Here is a 16,082-nt window from a genome sequence, read left to right as displayed (position 1 = left end):
AACTCTGGTGTCGTGTCACATGTAGAAATTTTTTGATATTTGCAACCATAGTAAAACAGAAACTTATATTTTTGATATTTATTTTATATATTTAAATGCCATTTAACAAAGAAAAATCAACCAAAAATGAGTTCGCGTATCACCTCGCACGCATGTCATGGGTTCGCCATCACTGGCCTAGACATTGAAACTGTATTCGTAGACTCTAAAAATAGCCAGTGGACTGTGACACCCTCAGACACTGAGACTCAGCTTCTCATCCATCCACCCATCTGTCCATCTAACCATCCACCCAATATTTACTGAATAGTCACTATATTTTGGGTTCTGTGTTGGTGCTAGAGAGAGCAATACAACACACCCCTTGCCCTTAAGTAGCTCGTGGCCTGGTGGGGTGTAGAGACACGGAGTCTCACATATCATCAGTGCAATAACAATCTGTAATGGACATATGGGCAATGCATTCTGAAAGTACAAAAGACAGAAGGACTCATTCTCATGGAATCTGGGGAGCATTTTAGGGGAGAAATGACAGTTTAGCTGAGTCTTACAGCATGAGTCGTTTTTTAGGAGGAGACAGGTAGGAAGGGCCCCCTAGGCAGAGGGAACAGCCTAAGCAAAGCCACAGAACACTGCTGGGCCTGTCTCTGGGAGCTGTGAAGACCATCTCCTGTCCTGGTTTGGGCTGTGTCAGTCTGCCCTGAACTGTGGCTGCCCCATAGCCCACTGGGAGCACTTGCCACACCCTCCACAGGTTAGGGAGATCTAGTAAGAGACATCAGTGTCTGGTGCGGCTGGAGTGAGCCTCCTGGGCACATTGAGCTTTGACTCCTGACCTACGGTTCTGGCTCCTGAACCCTCCACCCTAGCCACACAACCCCTGAGAGAGTAGTGGTTGGAGTAGAGACCAACACTGTTAGGTTCTCCAATTGAGCTGCCTCTTTTCGCTGTACCTCCCGACGAGGAAACTTGCCCACCAGTAGAGAGCAGTGAGCCCAGCCTCCGCCCAAGCAGAGCAGGCAGGGGGCTTCATGACCTGCATCTTTGGCCCAGGAGATGGGCCCCAGATGGCCCGTCTGCCTGCAGCAGGCACGTGTTTGGTGGCTTTGCACCTGGGAGAACTCCAGGGCCGTGCAGCAGACGCTGCGTAGGACGACCTGGCTAAACATTTCCACCTCCAGTTGAGGCTGAATCCTACCTTGAGGCATGAGCTGGCTTGGAAGAGCCGCCCAAACCTCTGCCGGCTTCACGGCCACCCACCTCCCAGCGCTAACAGTGCAGACCTGTGCAGTCTGCCGTGGCCCTTGGGTGTCATCGCCCCCCGGGGAGCACAGTCTCACCTCCGGCTCCTCTGTGAAGTCACTGCGGGGTGTTGTGTGTGTGTCCATACACACCTTCGGGCCGCACGTGTAGAACTTCCACAGCTCAGTCAGCGGAGATGGTACTGAGGTGCCTGGGAAAGACCCCCACGAGTGGTCTGGTCTCCTGTGCGCTCAGTCTTCTGTCTGAAGGAGAAGGGCACCATGCCATTCAGATGTGGGACATCATCCTGGACGGTTATTGCATTTGTCATGTTGAAGAAGAGAGTGGATGGGCCCATGGTCGGCGTGTGCTGTGGGTGCGGGTGACCCAGGACCCCATTCCTTTGGGTCGTAATCTCCACTTTCCTTCTCTGTGGCCACCGCTGAGTTAGGGTTTAGAAAAATAACTCTCCATACAGGTAAAAACAAATGTCATATAAAGAAATCTCTTACTTGCATTTTTATGGTGATGTTATCAACAACCATACGTAGGAAGCATAAGGGATATAAGGAGAAAAGGGAAACCTTATGCACTGATGGTGGGAATGTACTAGTAAATTGGTGCAGCTTCTATGGTAAACATTGGAGATGCCTCAAAAAATTAAAAACAGAACTCCCACATAATTTGGCAATTCCACTGCTGGGTATTTATCTGAAGAAATAGGAAACACTATCTTTAATAGATATCTGCATCCCATATTTATTGAAGCATTAGCTACAATAGCCAAGACATGGAAACAACCCAAAGACCCATGAACAGATGAATGGGTAAAGAAAATGTGTAATGTATACATATGCAATGGAGTATTATTCAGCCTTAAAAAGGAAGGAAATCCCTGTCATTTGCGAAAACATGGATGGACCTTAAAGGCATTATTCTAAGTGAAATAAGTTGGACAGAGAATGACAAATACTGTATGATATTACTTATGTGTGGAATCTTAAAAAACAAACAAACACATGCCCCAAATTGAACTCTTAGATAGAGAACAGATTGGTGGTTATCAGAGGCAACAGAGGGAGGTTGGGGGTAACATAAGTTTTAAAAAAGAAGCATAAGTAAATACGTGAGTTAAAAGAGTAGGTTCACTTAATATTTTTAAAAAGTAGGTCAGATCTGCACATGAAATAGGCAACCAGATAATCTAAGATGAAATGTTATTCTTTAGGGTTCTGCAAATTTTAAACTTGTCCAGTGGGTGTTATGGCAGCGTTACCATTAAAGGTTTTGGCCTGTGAAGTAAAATGCAACTTCATGAAGGTGGGGCATTTTTTAAACTAGCATGCAGCCCAAAGTGCTGAATTTGTAGCTGCTAATTTGGACTGGTGAACAGAATTCCTGTTTTATAGCTTATCCTATTGAGGAACAAATTTACTAACCTCTATTCTATAGTTAACTTATTTATTAAGGATAACAGATTTCTAAATAGTCTAAGGTTCTGGTGTTTTCTCTTAAGAAATGTATTTAGAATCAGATTTTCTTGAGTAAAAGGAAGGTCACGTTTAGTGGAAGTGCCCATTGGTTATCTGGCGACACATCCTGCATGAAGGCCTGGAGCTCAGCCCTCTGGAACGGTGGCCGCTGTGGCAAGCCCTCTCTCTATTCAGGGGACTGGCATCCACCAGGGAGAGAGGGACCTGACTCCTCTGACCCACCCCAGGACATTTGCCTTCTTTTAAAACTTTTTTTTTCTTTTTTTAAGGATACATGCCTAATCAGTAGCTTTGTGTCTCTCAGGAGATGTTGTGCTTTGTGTTACCAAACAATTTCTTATTGGCATAAAATGGGGGGGAAAAATCTACCTACCCTAAGAATTCATTGCCTCTTAAAAGAAAAAAAAAGTTTCTCCTTCCAGTTTCTAAAAAGAGCTATCCACTTTCAAACTGGTTTATCCACTCAGGCCTGGAAGCACCCAGGCCGTGGCAAGCCCCGGTGCCAGTATCCTTCATCTTGGTTTGGGCGGCGAAGTGCCTCTCGGTTTCTCCCAGGCAGCACTCAGAATCTAAAGAGTACGTTTTGAGAACGTATTTGCCCCTTCGGCAGAGCTGCAGAGTGCAAATGAGATGAATCCTGAGCAAAAAAACCGAGGATGTATGCTTCTGGAGTCACAGAAAATGCCGAGTGATAGAGTTTACACCAGTGGTTCCTAGCGTGGGGCACATGCCCCACAGGGGGGCAGTTTGATATTTAAGGGGGCCAATTTGAGAACGAGTTATTAACAGTGAATTTTTTGCATTTCTTATGGTTCTAGGGGACTCATATACACTATAAAATTGTATATTATGACATATTTATGCATTTCAGTTCTTTTATATGTTTTGAAACTATTTGCTATTTTTCATATCACTTCATATTATTATTATTTTTTAACAATTTCTTAGTGATTTCTTCCTCAGTATTTCATCTGTCCTTTCATCCCTTTATTTCTCTCTTTCATGGATGCCATGTTCTTGGGAAGCTTGTTTAGACCAAGTTAATGGCCTTTTAGGCTTCCTCCACGTGAACAGGAGTGCACTTTGAATAATAAGAATTATATGTCATGGGGGGGCATCAGGATTTCTGAGATGCTTAGGTGGGGCATGGCCAAAAAAGGTTGGGAACCACTGGTTTACACTCTTGCTCAGATTTATATGGTTGGGATAAATGGTTATCAGCAGTGGTTCATGATATACATGCTACATTATAGGTGAATTTTGCCTCTGGAAATATGTTTTCCCTTTTACAGTAATTGCTAACCTCTGTTTTAAAAAGGTCACAGGTGTGTCTTCTTTAAAATTAACTTTTCTGCTTTGTCATCACATTTTAAAGGTAAGATACAGAGATTACATGTTTGCTGAGAAACCTGCAGTGAGGAGTCTTATCTCTGAGGATTATTCTTGCTCTTTTGCAATCTTTCCTTAAAGGCGCCGAGTGAGAGTCGTTTACTAGCCACAGAGACAAAATGCATTAGGTTGTAACAGCAGATCTAAATTAAAAGCTCAGTAACTTGGAACAAATGGGTCCCTCATTTCATTTCCAAACTGAAATCCCGGTCGCATTTTATTATCTCTCAACCTTTCTTACTGCAAACCATCAACCCACCAACTTCCTCCTGGCTCCTTTGAGCTCTGAGCCGCACCTTTATGGCGCCATAAATCCCCACGTCACCGGGGGGCGCTGTCATGGGCGTTCTTTGCCTTCGAGCCAGAGGTGTCTGTCTTTGAAGACATCTTTGCAATACTTCGAATTCACTCCGCAAAGCGATACCCGACCGAACGGTGGAAAACATCAATTTGGAAAACATGGTTTGGCTTTTGTCTCGGGATGGAAAAGGAAAGTGGTCCGCGTTGCGCGTGTGGTTCTGTGACGGAAAACTCCCTTTCTCAAGCTTTGATACCTTTGTTTGGGGCAGAGCCTCCTCGGGCAGGAAGTGGGGAGAAGAGCGCAGGCTGCTCTCACCCACCTGAAGACAGGGGCCATTTTAAAGATATTGTTACAGGGGAAATGGTCAGGGTCATAAAGTTGTCAGTGAAGTGCACTCTCCCGGGGCTTGCCGTGGGATGTATGGGGCGGGGGTGGGGGTGGGGGACCAGGGCCCGGCCAGGTGGCCCCGAGCAGCCTGCACACGGCCCTGGTGAGCTGCCCACAGCCAGTGCCCGGCCCCTGGGTCTGCCAGGGAGCTGCTGTCACGCTCGGGCGGGAGGCTGGGCGAGATGGGGCTCTTAAGGGGGGAGAGCAACACTGCTCTTCCTCGAACCTGGAACTTCTAGGCCCATCTGTCCGCGGCCACGTCCCCCGGGTCTGGCCTCACTCCTGCACCCAGCCCTGCGCTGCCTCCTGCAGAAGCCGATCCTTCAGAGGAATTTGTTTTCCAAGCTTTGAAAACAAAATTACTGGGAGGGTAAGAGAAAACCCAAGCCTCCAGTCCTTGGGCAGCACGCCACCAAGCTCCTTGAACTCCAGCCCTGGGGTTTTGTGTCCCTTTGAAATAGACCCGGTTTGGGTTGAACCTGCACTTCCTAGCATCTGGAGAAGAGGAGGAAGAATCCACTATTTTTAAAAGGAACTTTCTGGAAAGGGTACAAAACCTGATAATTAAAAAAATAAAACGCAAGCCCTCAGCTGCACAAACAGCCCTTGTTCTCGGCCAGCGAAGGTCTGTCAGGGGTGCCCACCTTCCCCTTCCCGAGAAGAGCAATTAAGGAGACCAGGAAGCATCGCCGGGTCGGGTCTGTTTTCTAGCAAAGCCTTTTCCATCACCGGCTTTGATCTGGCTGTGGGTGTGGGAGGGGAGCGCCAGCCGCCTGCCCGGGCCTCCAGCCCTGTTTGCAGGCACTGTGCTGGGGTGGCGTTTTCTCCCTCTCGACGTGTTTTTTTGCATCGGCGTGTACACATCTGTCTTTATACCCAGCCGCTTTCCTGGCCCCAAACAAGTTCTCTGTGAGTTTCCCCAACCGAGCTCAGTGGGATCTCTGTCAGCTGCAAGATTTATGTCAGCTTGTTCAGTCCTGAGAACTGTTCCTTTGGCTCGCCACATCTGGATTTAATTGCAAAGACATTAAGTGCGCTGCAAAAGCATGTTTTAGGGCCGTGCTTTATAGACACCCCGGTTAAAGGAGCGGAGGGCTGTAGGTTCGCGTGGGATGAGCCAAGACAGCATCGCAGAAGTGGAAAGCACGGAGTCCTTTCTGCAAGGGCTGCTGGGAGGGAGACCGTCCTGTTTGAGGACCATCGCGCTGTTTCGGCTGCTTCGAGAGAGAAGGGTGCTGAGAGAAGGGTGCCGAGGGGCCTGCCAGCCGCAGATTTTGTCTGGCAGCACGTGGCACCCACCCATGGCTACCCAGGGTGTTTTCATGGCCGGTTTCGTGGGCAACCTTGTGTGCTGGCATTTGGGCGTGTAATACACAAACGTCTTAGGGGCGCCGGAGGGTGGTTGGTAACTGCAGATGCCGTCAGCTTCTTGCCTCACCGTCCCCTCCAGGGGTGGTGCGAGAGTCCCAGGGCAGCCACCACACCCTGCGTGTCTCAATACATAACAATAGAGGCATCCAGTCCGCTTGGAGCAAAGACAGAACACACGCTTACGAGTACTTGTGTCATTTAGCAGAAGCCTTCCCTCCGCAGCCCCCTCCCCGCTTTGCACACACTGGTAGGTTTTAAAGAAACACATCCCAGATCGAGGGCAGAGGAGCCCTTTGTAAATGGGGTCTGTGTTTTCAGACTTGTGGCTGCTGTTCAAAAGGAGAATGACAAGAAAAGTTGTAAGAGGAATAGCAACATGTTTCTTTTATCTGTATTATAGTTTGAAACCCTGAACTTCCTAGAATGACTGAGATTCTCTGCTGTCTTAGCTCCCAAAGGACTTATTATTGGAGGGTATTTCGTTTCCTGTGTTTGAACTCATCTCATCCATGGCCTTCGTGATCAGGGGCTTTTAACAATTTTTTTAAAAAATATGCTTTTATTGATTGTTGGAGAGGGAAGAAGGGAGATGGGATAGAGAGGTAGGAACATCAATGATGAGAGAGCAACATCATCGATTGGCTGCCTCCTGCACGCCTCCTACTGGGGATCAAGCCTGCAACCTGGCACGTGCCCTGACCGGGAATCGAACTGGAGCGACCTCTTGGTTTCTGGGTTGAAGCTCAACCCCTGAGCCATACCAGCCGGGCTAGGGACTTTTAACCTTTTTTGAGCCACGGACCCTTTTGGCAATCTGGGGAAACCTCCGGACCTCTTCCCAGAAGAATATTTTAACCTACATAAGAGTTATATTGAAATCAATTATCAAAGTATTCTAAGAATTAGTTTGTGCTTTCCTTTCGTTGACGCACGGCAGCAAGATGGCAGCGCAACTTTCCAAGAAGAGGAAGTTTGAAACTGCAGAAACTGAACGAGTTTCTCACTCGGGAGCTGGCTGAAGATGGCTACTCTGGAGTTGAGGTCCGGGTTACACCAAACAGGACAGAAATTATTATCTTGGCCACCAGGACGCAGAATGTTCCTGGTGAGAAGGGCCGACGGATCCGGGAATGGACTGCTGTGGTTCAGAAGAGGTTTGGCTTCCCTGAGGGCAGTGGAGAGCTCTGTGCTGAAAAGGTGGCCGTGAGAGGTCTGTGTGCCATTGCCCAGGCGGAGTCTCTGTGTTACAAACTCCTCGGAGGCCTTGCTGTGCGGGGGCCTGCTGTGCTGTGCTGCGGTTCATCATGAGAGTGGGGCCGAAGGCTGCGAGGTGGTGTCTGGGAAACTCCGAGGACAGAGGGCTGAATCCATGGATTTTGTTGAGGGTCTGATGATCCGCAGTGGGGACCCTGTGCTGACACTGCCGGGCGCCATGTGCTGCCCAGGCGAGGTGTGCGGGGCCTCAAAGCGAAGATCACGCTTCCTTGGGACCCCAGTGGTAAGAGAGGCCCTAAGAGGCCCCCACCTGACCGTGTGAGCATCGTGGAACCCAAAGACGAGAGACCGCCCACCACCCCATCTCGGAACAGAAGGGTGGGAGGCCAGAGCCGCCTGCCATGCCCCAGCCCGTACCCACAGCTTCACAGGGTCTCCTTGGCGGCTGGATCTGGAGTCTGGATGTTGCTCTATAAAGACCTTTAATAAAATCTTTTTAAAAGAAAAGAAAAAAAAGAATTAGTTTGTGCTGCATCAGGAAACGTGTTTATTAGCACATTGCCTGGTTCTAGCAGATGGTCCAATAACTATATTTCTAATATACTTCCAGTGTTTCTAATAATATGCCTAAAAAGTGCTAAGTTTCTGTTAGTTGTAATATACATAAAAAGATGTACGGTCTTCCCTGTTAAATCCCCAGAGCCCCTTATCCCCAGGGGAACCAAAGTGAGCCCCTGGCTTGGTGAGGATGCCCATCTAACCGGCAGCCGTGGGCCATGAACCTCCCAGGCAGCCCCTGGCCTGCGGGAGCCTCGGCCAGGCTGAGTGACGGGTCCTATGCTCACCTGCGGCCCTCCCTGCAGCCCTGCTGGGGAGGTGCGTCTGCTTGGAAGTTGGGGAAGGTGCCCAGGGTCAGGTCAGAGCAGGGAGCAGCGGGGGGTGCCCCAAAAGCCTCTCTGCACCCTAACCAGTCAGCCCTTCTGGGCCTCGTAGGCCAAAGACAGAGAAGGCGTCTGCCTGGGTGAGGTAAGAGCTGGGGAAGATCAAGTCTGTTCTGCTGTCTCCTGACCAGTCTCCCTGCTGCCGGCACCGTCCGCTGAGGGCACACAGCTCAGAAAACACCTCTGAGTGAGCTGCTGCCCTGGTTAAAGGCCCTGTGTGGCTAGAGTCCTTTCTCTCTGAAATGACACCCCAGCCCTTGTTATAGGCTGACGGGTGTCCCCCCAGATCCGAGTGGTGAAGACCTCACCCCCTCCAGGACCTCAGAGTGTGACTGTCTTCAGAGATTGGGCCTTTAAAGGGCTGATTAAGTTGAAATGAGGCCGTTACGGGGACGCTAAACTAATCTGACTGCTGTTCTTGCAAGAAGAGCTTAGGGCACAGAGAGAAGGACTCCAGGGATGTGCACACACAGAGAAAATCCAAGGGGAGAAGCCTCCGCAGAAACGAAACCCGGCGACACCTTGATCTCTGACTTCTAACCTCCAGACTGGAGCGAATACTTTTCTGTTGGTTGAGCCCGGGCCCAGCCTGTGGTGTTTTGTTATGCAGCCTGAGCGGACTGATACAGGCCTCTGGGGCTGCCCTCCATCTCCCCAGTTTCCTGTGAGGACGAGCCCGGCCTCCCCTGACCACTCCAGGAACCCGGGCACACACTGTTGCCCATGTACACTTCTCAGCCCAGTGCCTGCCACACCACACCCTGGCCTGTGTGCCTTTGTCCCACATGGTAGGGGCAACCTCTGCTCATCCCTTACCAAAGCTCGGGCAGCACCTCACCCAAGTCCCTCCCCGAGCACACTCCAGGCCTGCACGGCATGTGCCACAGTGCAACTCTCTGTGCTGCCCCCTCACCCAGGGCTGCTCTAGGAGGACTGTCTCTCCTTGGTCTCTGTGTTCCCAGAGCCCCGCACTTGGCACGGGGCCTGGCATTCGGCATGCCGTAGGTATCGGATGAACAAATACATGTAGCCATCCCTCCAGCCAGACTGCCCAACTCCAACATGGGAAACAGATAATCTGGGTTCAAGGCCAGGACGGGCCGTTGGCGAGGTCTGTGACCTCAGAAGAAGAGTCCATGACCTCCTGAGATGCCAGGTCCCCAGACAACTGTGGGCGCCGGTCCAGGGCCACGTTTCTCAGCCCTGTTAGGACCCGTGTTCTCCTCATAGCAAATGGTAAAAACTATATGGGACTTGCCCCTGCAAATGATCCCTGACCCTTGAATTCCTATAAGCCAGGGTGATTTTGCCAACCCTTCTCTTGTTTAAAACTCACTGATACCTGCCGCTGGGAGGGAGAGGACGACGTTGGCACCAAGCTGTTTTAGAATTGCGGTTTCAGAATTTTGCCCAGGGTCGGCCTTGGAAAGAGCTTGGCTCTTTGCATCTGGGCTAGTCCAGTGTAAGCCAAACTAGAATTGTTTGGGGATGGGTCTATGGTGAGAGCAAGGAAGAGGGAGGAATGGCCGAGAGCCTGACCCAGCATGGCACTGCCTTCTTGGAGGACTGTTGTTAACTGTTGGCAGTGACAGAAATTTAAATTTCTTTTATGGGCATATTGAGGTGTGTCTGCAAGGATGTATATAGATAGTCTATTAGTAGGGGCTGATTCAGTAATTACGGCACAGCAGCAGGCCCTTTGGCCTGTACCGGTCATCTCTGGCAACTAGGAGTCGGGGAGGCCATCCTTGCTCTCTCTTATCAACCATTCCATCCTGGGGCATGTTAACATAAAAGCAATTATTAGACCCAATTCTGCCAAACACGGAATGTTCTTTCAATAAACAGATGCAAAACTTTTTCTACAGCCTGTTCTGGTGAGTTTAGGGAAACTTGTCTCTGGCCTTAGATGTTCCAGCAGGTTCAGACCAGGACAGGTCCATCAATGTGCAGACCTCCAGGTGGCCATGTCCCTGGGGGACGTGGGCGACAAAGGACAGCAGCACTTCAAACCTCCAGGGCTGCGGCTGAGGTGTCAGGCTTCCAGGATTACTGGGCCTTATTCGTCAGTAACGGCGGGGAAGTGGTCCCGTATCATTCTAAGCACAACCCTTATCTGGACACCACCTACCTTACCATCAACGATGCCATTTCTAATGTTCCTTATGCTACAAGAGAGGCCGAGCTGGGACAGGCCAGGGGTTCCAGAATCCTCACAGCTCCGGCCCATAGCCAAGGTCAGCCCACTCAGTATTCCCACAAATACCGATTGGAGAGAGACAGGGAGCTGTTAGTGACCCAAACTCGAGTAGAACTCGTGTGCGTTTGAGGAATTCAGTGGAGGTGCACACACATAGGGTAAGCTCCTGCTCTGCTAAGTTCTGGGTATAAAAACACAAGTGAGAAGAAACGGCCTATAGCTTCATAAAGCTCTACCTCCACTGGGGTAGCCAGGCAAACAGACAACGTTAGCATTATGTAGAAAGTCCTAGGTGTCGCCCTGGCTGGTCTGGCTCAGTGGACAGAGCGTTGGCCTGTGGACTGAAGGGTCCCGGGTTCGATTCTGGTCAAGGGCACATGTCTGGGTTGCAGGCTTGATCCCCAGTGGGGGTGTGCAGGAGGTAGCTGATCAATGATTCTCTCTCATCATTGATGTTTCTGTCTGTCTGTCTGTCTGTCTGTCTGTCTCTCTCTCTCTGTCTCTCTCTCCCTTCCTCTCTGAAATCAATAAAAATATATTTAAAAAAATAAATAAAGCACTAGGTGTCCGCATAGAAGAGACACTTGGCCCAAGGAAAAGCCTTGGCTGGTTTCCCGAAGATGTCTAAGCTGGGACTGAAAGTAAAAGTCAGCGAGGTTAGGAAAGGTGGGGAGGCCATGTGTTTCCTGGTCTCACCTCTTCCTGCTCCCCCACCACCCCGTCTCTCACCCTGGGCAACCAGTAATCTGTCCTCCATCTCTTTACTTTGGTCGCTTTGAGAATGTGAAATGAGCGGAACCATATAGTGAGGGACCTTTTGCAATTGGCTCTCTCCACTCAGCCTAGTGCCTGTGAGGTCCATCAGGTTGTGTGTACCCATAGTTCCTTCCTTTCTATTGCGGATTGGTCTTCCCTGGCTCCATGGTATGTATGTATGTATCATGGTTTAATGTTGTGGGATGTTTTGGTTGTTTCCAGTTTTTAACTCTTACAGATAAAGCTGCTGTGAACATTTCTGAGCAGGTTTAGTGTGAACAGTTTTCTGTTTCTCTGGGATAAATGACCAAGAGTGTGATTGCTGGGTTGTAAAGGTTATGTTGTCGTTTTTTTTTATGAAACTGCCGAACTCTTTCCCAGAGTGGCAGACACATTTTACATTCCCATCAAAAATGTAGGAGAGAACGTTTCTCTGAATCTTCTCCAGCATTTGGTGGTGTTGCCGCTATTTGTTTGAGCTGCTTTGAAAGGTTTGTAGTGATATTGCTGTCTAAAGGGCAGGTGATGGTGAGCATCTTTTTTTGTGTTTATTTGTCATCGTGAATCCTCCTTAGTGAACTGTCTTTTTTATGCCTCGTGCCCATCCTGCTGGTGGGTTGTTTGCTTCTTACTGTTGAGTTTTGAGAGTTCTTTATAAGTTGTAGGTGCTGGTGCTCTGTCAGACATGAGGTCTGAAATGTTTTCTCCCAGTCTGTCACTTGTTTTTTCACTCTCTTACAGGGTCATTAACAAAACGAGGTTTTTCAATTAAAAAAAAAAATGAATAAGGCTGTTTGCTGGCTCAGTTTCTTTCTTTCTCCCCTCCCCTCCCCTCCCCTCCCTTCCCTTCCCTTCCTTTCCCTTCCCGCCTCAGTTTCTTAGGATTTAGGATGAGTCTTACCCCAGTCTGACTGTGAGGTGGGGTGCAGTTCTCCACAGAAACCCCTGTCTTTATTGTCTCTGATATTCTCACAGGCTCTTCCTGCTTTGAGTGAAACCAAATGGGCGCAGAAAGAACAAGGTTCTAGATTTTTATAAAGTCCTAGACTCCTAGTTATTCCCCTATAACTTCTGACTTCTTTCTCAGTGGATAAGGAAGTTGGTTTGACCTTAATAAAGATTTGGTTCTTTTTATTTTGTTTTCTCAATCCACACCCAAGGACATTTTTTCCATTGATTTATTATTATTTATTATTATTATTATTATTATTATTATTATTATTATTATTTTAGAGAGAGAGAGAGAGTGGAAGGGAGGGATGGAGGGAGAGAAAGAGAGAAACATTTGTGAGATGTTGGGCCTCCTGCACATGCCCCAACAGGGGCCAGGGATCGCACCTGCAACCCTTCAGTGCACAGCCAGCGCTCTAACCACTGAACACACTTTGTCTTTTAGGAACCCAGCCTCTCCCTCCCCAACCAGGTGCAAAGGGCATGAGAACTGTCCTGTGAAGGCATCTTGCATGAAGACACTATGAGAATGCTATAGGCGCTACAGTTACCAATACAAATAAGGTTCGGCCTGCTCTGTTCTGGGGACTCACAGTTAAGTGTGGGGAGACAGATGTGCAGATGCCTTAGCAAGTGAGTGCAATAACACGGTGCCACTTGTGGTAGAAACTAATGACTCACCCCCCACCTGCGTCCTCTTTTTCTCAGCTCACAGCGAGACTTGGTTACTCAACCTGGAGTTGGTGGGGGGCAGGGAGCGGTCATGGAGTTAGGTGTAGTCTTGTCACTGGGTGTAGGCATGTCAGTAGAGTATGAAGGCTTCTAGTCCTTATTCATAAACTCCTCCCACACACTATCTTCCATTTCATTTTCCCATCCACTGGCTGAATGGAGAGGACCATAGTGCTGACCTAGAGGAGGGCAGAGTCACAAGATGGAAGGGGTCTGGGTCCCTGATTGACCAGGGACCACTGCCCAGGAACATGCGGTTGAGCTTTCCATGAGCATTGAGATTCTGGGGTATTTGTTTCGTGATTCACTTACCTTGACTAACACACAGAAATCACAAGTCCCTACTCCCTTCCAGATATAGGAAGGCTTCCTGGAGGAGGTCCCTCATCCCACATTGCATCCCAGATACCATAAATACTACTTATTTTTACTGATCAGGGTATTGCCTTCTTACTTTTTGTGTGTGTACTCATTCGTTAATTTTTCTCTTTTGAAATATTAGTTACCATTATTTGGCTAACAGTACCAGCTATACAAAGGACTATAGTGACATGCTATCCAATTCTAAAGAACTTATTGCTTTTAGCACCTGCCCCTCTTTCAGCAAATCCTTCTGGCCTTTTGATAACTTAATTCATGTCCTTTCCACATATTTATCCAAAAGGCAGCCTTTAAGTTCTGGCACCGTCACCCGCTCCCCCTCCTGGGCTTTGATAGCACCAGATGCTAGAGGGAAAGCATTTGCGATATGCCTACAATCTATTTCAATATATAATTCCACCCAATTGAATGTCAGGCATTTCTAAAGAATGCTGCTGGTTGGTATAATGTCCCTTTCCCAAGTTCAGGTTTTGATTTGAAATTGCCTCATGTTGCACTTTGCCCCAAATTTATAAAGCCATCACAGATTCTCTCTCCTATCTATCTTGCCCCTTAAAAGATTAACCAGTAAGAATGGAGTTTAACACGATATCTTCAGAAAGAAAAAGAAGAAAATCTGCTTTTGAAAGGGAATGTACCCGGAGGCAAAAAAAGAATTCTCTGTCTCATAATACATGTTGGGAACTGCCAGTTGTCATGTTACAGCTTAAGACGGATTAGGGTTCCATCACTGACCGTCCTGTGGATTCTTATAATGTCCATCTTCATCTGCAGTCAAGCAATTAGGAAAAAACAACAACCCTATGTTTGGATACTTTAGAATGTGTTAACTGTCTTAGAACATGAGCCATTTCTTGAAACAGCTTAGGAGAAATTTTTACTTAAGTATTTGGCAGACCCAAAGCATATCCCCAAAAGTATACTAAATAATTTCTGATTTGGGGCTGGAGATATGAGAAGAGGACCATTTGTGATCATAATTATTTAAACAAAATAATTGTCTTTCTTGGATTATATTGTCTTAATAAAGATGTTCTTAAGAAATCAGGATACCAGGGTTTTGGGATTTTTTTTTTTTTGAGGTGGTTATTTAACTATAGATTTAAAAAATTACTTTCAATGGAGTTTCTAAAAATTACCAAATGAAGTGTGATATATATTACTAGTGATGTGCTTCTCTTTCTATTATAATGAGCAAAAGAAGATAGTTCACATCTTGAATTCTACAGTGACTTTTCATTTCTGTTAGTTTGAAAATATTAAGACTTTCTAGAAAAAAATTAAAGTTGATTCCAATGAAATTGCTTCCAAAGTTGTAATACTGTAATTGGCATGAATTAAATTTACAACACATGAGAACACCCACATTGGAAACCTACCATGCCATTTAACTTTCTTCATTTGAAAAACCATTTAGCAGTTACTTTCTCCAGCTCAATAATTGGTCTGTAATCATTAAGTGAATGGTTACTTCTAGGTTTCAGTGAATGGGGAAAATGATCTCCCTAATTTCCATAGGAATTTCTGAGAATGAATAAAACTCAGAGGTAGCTAGATATTCTTGAAAATGATTGCTGTTTTTAATCATTCATTAAATTTGTTTAGTCATTCCATCAGTAAGTATTTATTAAGCCTGTGTTACTCTGGGTGCTGTGTATTTAGCAATGAACAAAACAGACAAAGCTCTGCCCTCATGGAACTCACATTCTTTTGGGCCACATGGACAATAAACTTGTGAATGGATAAATATATAATAAAATGTTAGGGATAGTATTGCTAAAACTTAGGCAGTGTGAGGAGCTGTGAGATGTCAGGCCAAGAGTGGGTGGTGCAGTTTCTTTAAGTCCAGTGGGGGTGGCAAGGGGTGACATCTGGATGAAGCGAGGGCCAGCCGCGTGAAGAACTCGGAGAAGAGTCCGAGTTCTAGGAAAAGCGTATGAAAGTCCCTGAGACAGGAATGAGTCGGGGACTTCAAAGAGCAAAGAGGCATGGGGGGACTGGGGAAGATGGTGAGCTTGGAGCTGTAGACGGGGTGGGGTCACAAAGGCCTCCAGGGCCCAAGTCAGAAATTGGGGTTCTGTTCTAACACCAGTGAGAAGCCAGTGGAGGGTTTAGAGCAGGTCTGGGACCCGTCCTTCCCTCCCACACCATCTCTGGGTGTATTCGGAGGAGAGGCTGTACGGGGGCAGGGGCAGCCACAGGTTGATGAGTTGGGAAGCTATGGCGTGAGTCTTGCTGAGAAATAACGGTAACTTGGGCTAGGATGGCCGCAGAGCAGGTGGTTAGTAGTTAGATTCTGGATGCCTTTCAAAGAAGAAACAACAGACCTCACTAATGGCTTGACGTGGGAGGTGAGAGAGAAAAGAAGTGAGCGAGGTTGATTACTAGGGATTTTTGCCTGAGCAACTGATGGAATGAGAGTTCCATTTCCCGGGGGAGAAGTGGAGTCTGTGAGGTCTACACAGGAGGTGCCTGGGAACCCCCACTCGGGAGGACCCCACAACAGGGGCTTTGCCCAAGACTTTCAAGGTGGTGCATCCTTGAATGGAGGGCCAGAGCGGGCAGGTGAAGCATTGGTGGCCAAACTCAAAGGTGACAGAAGCCACAGTCCCAAGGATTTCTGTTTTGATGAGACAGTAACTATCCGCTGTATTCCTGGGAGGTAAATCGTGGGGCAGGAGAGCTTCTCACATGGCTACATACAACCCAGCCCTGTGTATCCC

At 47.7% G+C, this 16,082-nt stretch overlaps 1 protein-coding gene across 9 annotated transcripts in view; it reads left to right on the top strand.

Annotated features, from left to right (window-relative positions):
* The window catches only part of STAU2 (staufen double-stranded RNA binding protein 2), a 223,369-nt gene that overhangs the window by 195,094 nt on the left and 12,193 nt on the right, over positions 1-16,082 (top strand). Inside the window, exon 15 of one of the 9 annotated variants that reach the window (XM_036338543.1) lies at positions 7,121-7,174. The exons of the other annotated variants lie outside the window; for them this stretch is intronic. Within the exon in view, the coding sequence (XP_036194436.1) occupies positions 7,121-7,159 (39 nt within the window). The 3' untranslated portion in view covers positions 7,160-7,174. Of the gene's footprint in view, positions 1-7,120; positions 7,175-16,082 lie in introns of those variants that run through there. 9 annotated transcript variants of the gene reach the window in all.

The sequence above is a fragment of the Myotis myotis genome, unplaced genomic scaffold (assembly GCF_014108235.1).
Source record: "Myotis myotis isolate mMyoMyo1 unplaced genomic scaffold, mMyoMyo1.p scaffold_m19_p_16, whole genome shotgun sequence".
Classification (NCBI taxonomy): domain Eukaryota; kingdom Metazoa; phylum Chordata; class Mammalia; order Chiroptera; family Vespertilionidae; genus Myotis; species Myotis myotis.
This window is presented reverse-complemented; position numbering and strand designations above follow the sequence as displayed.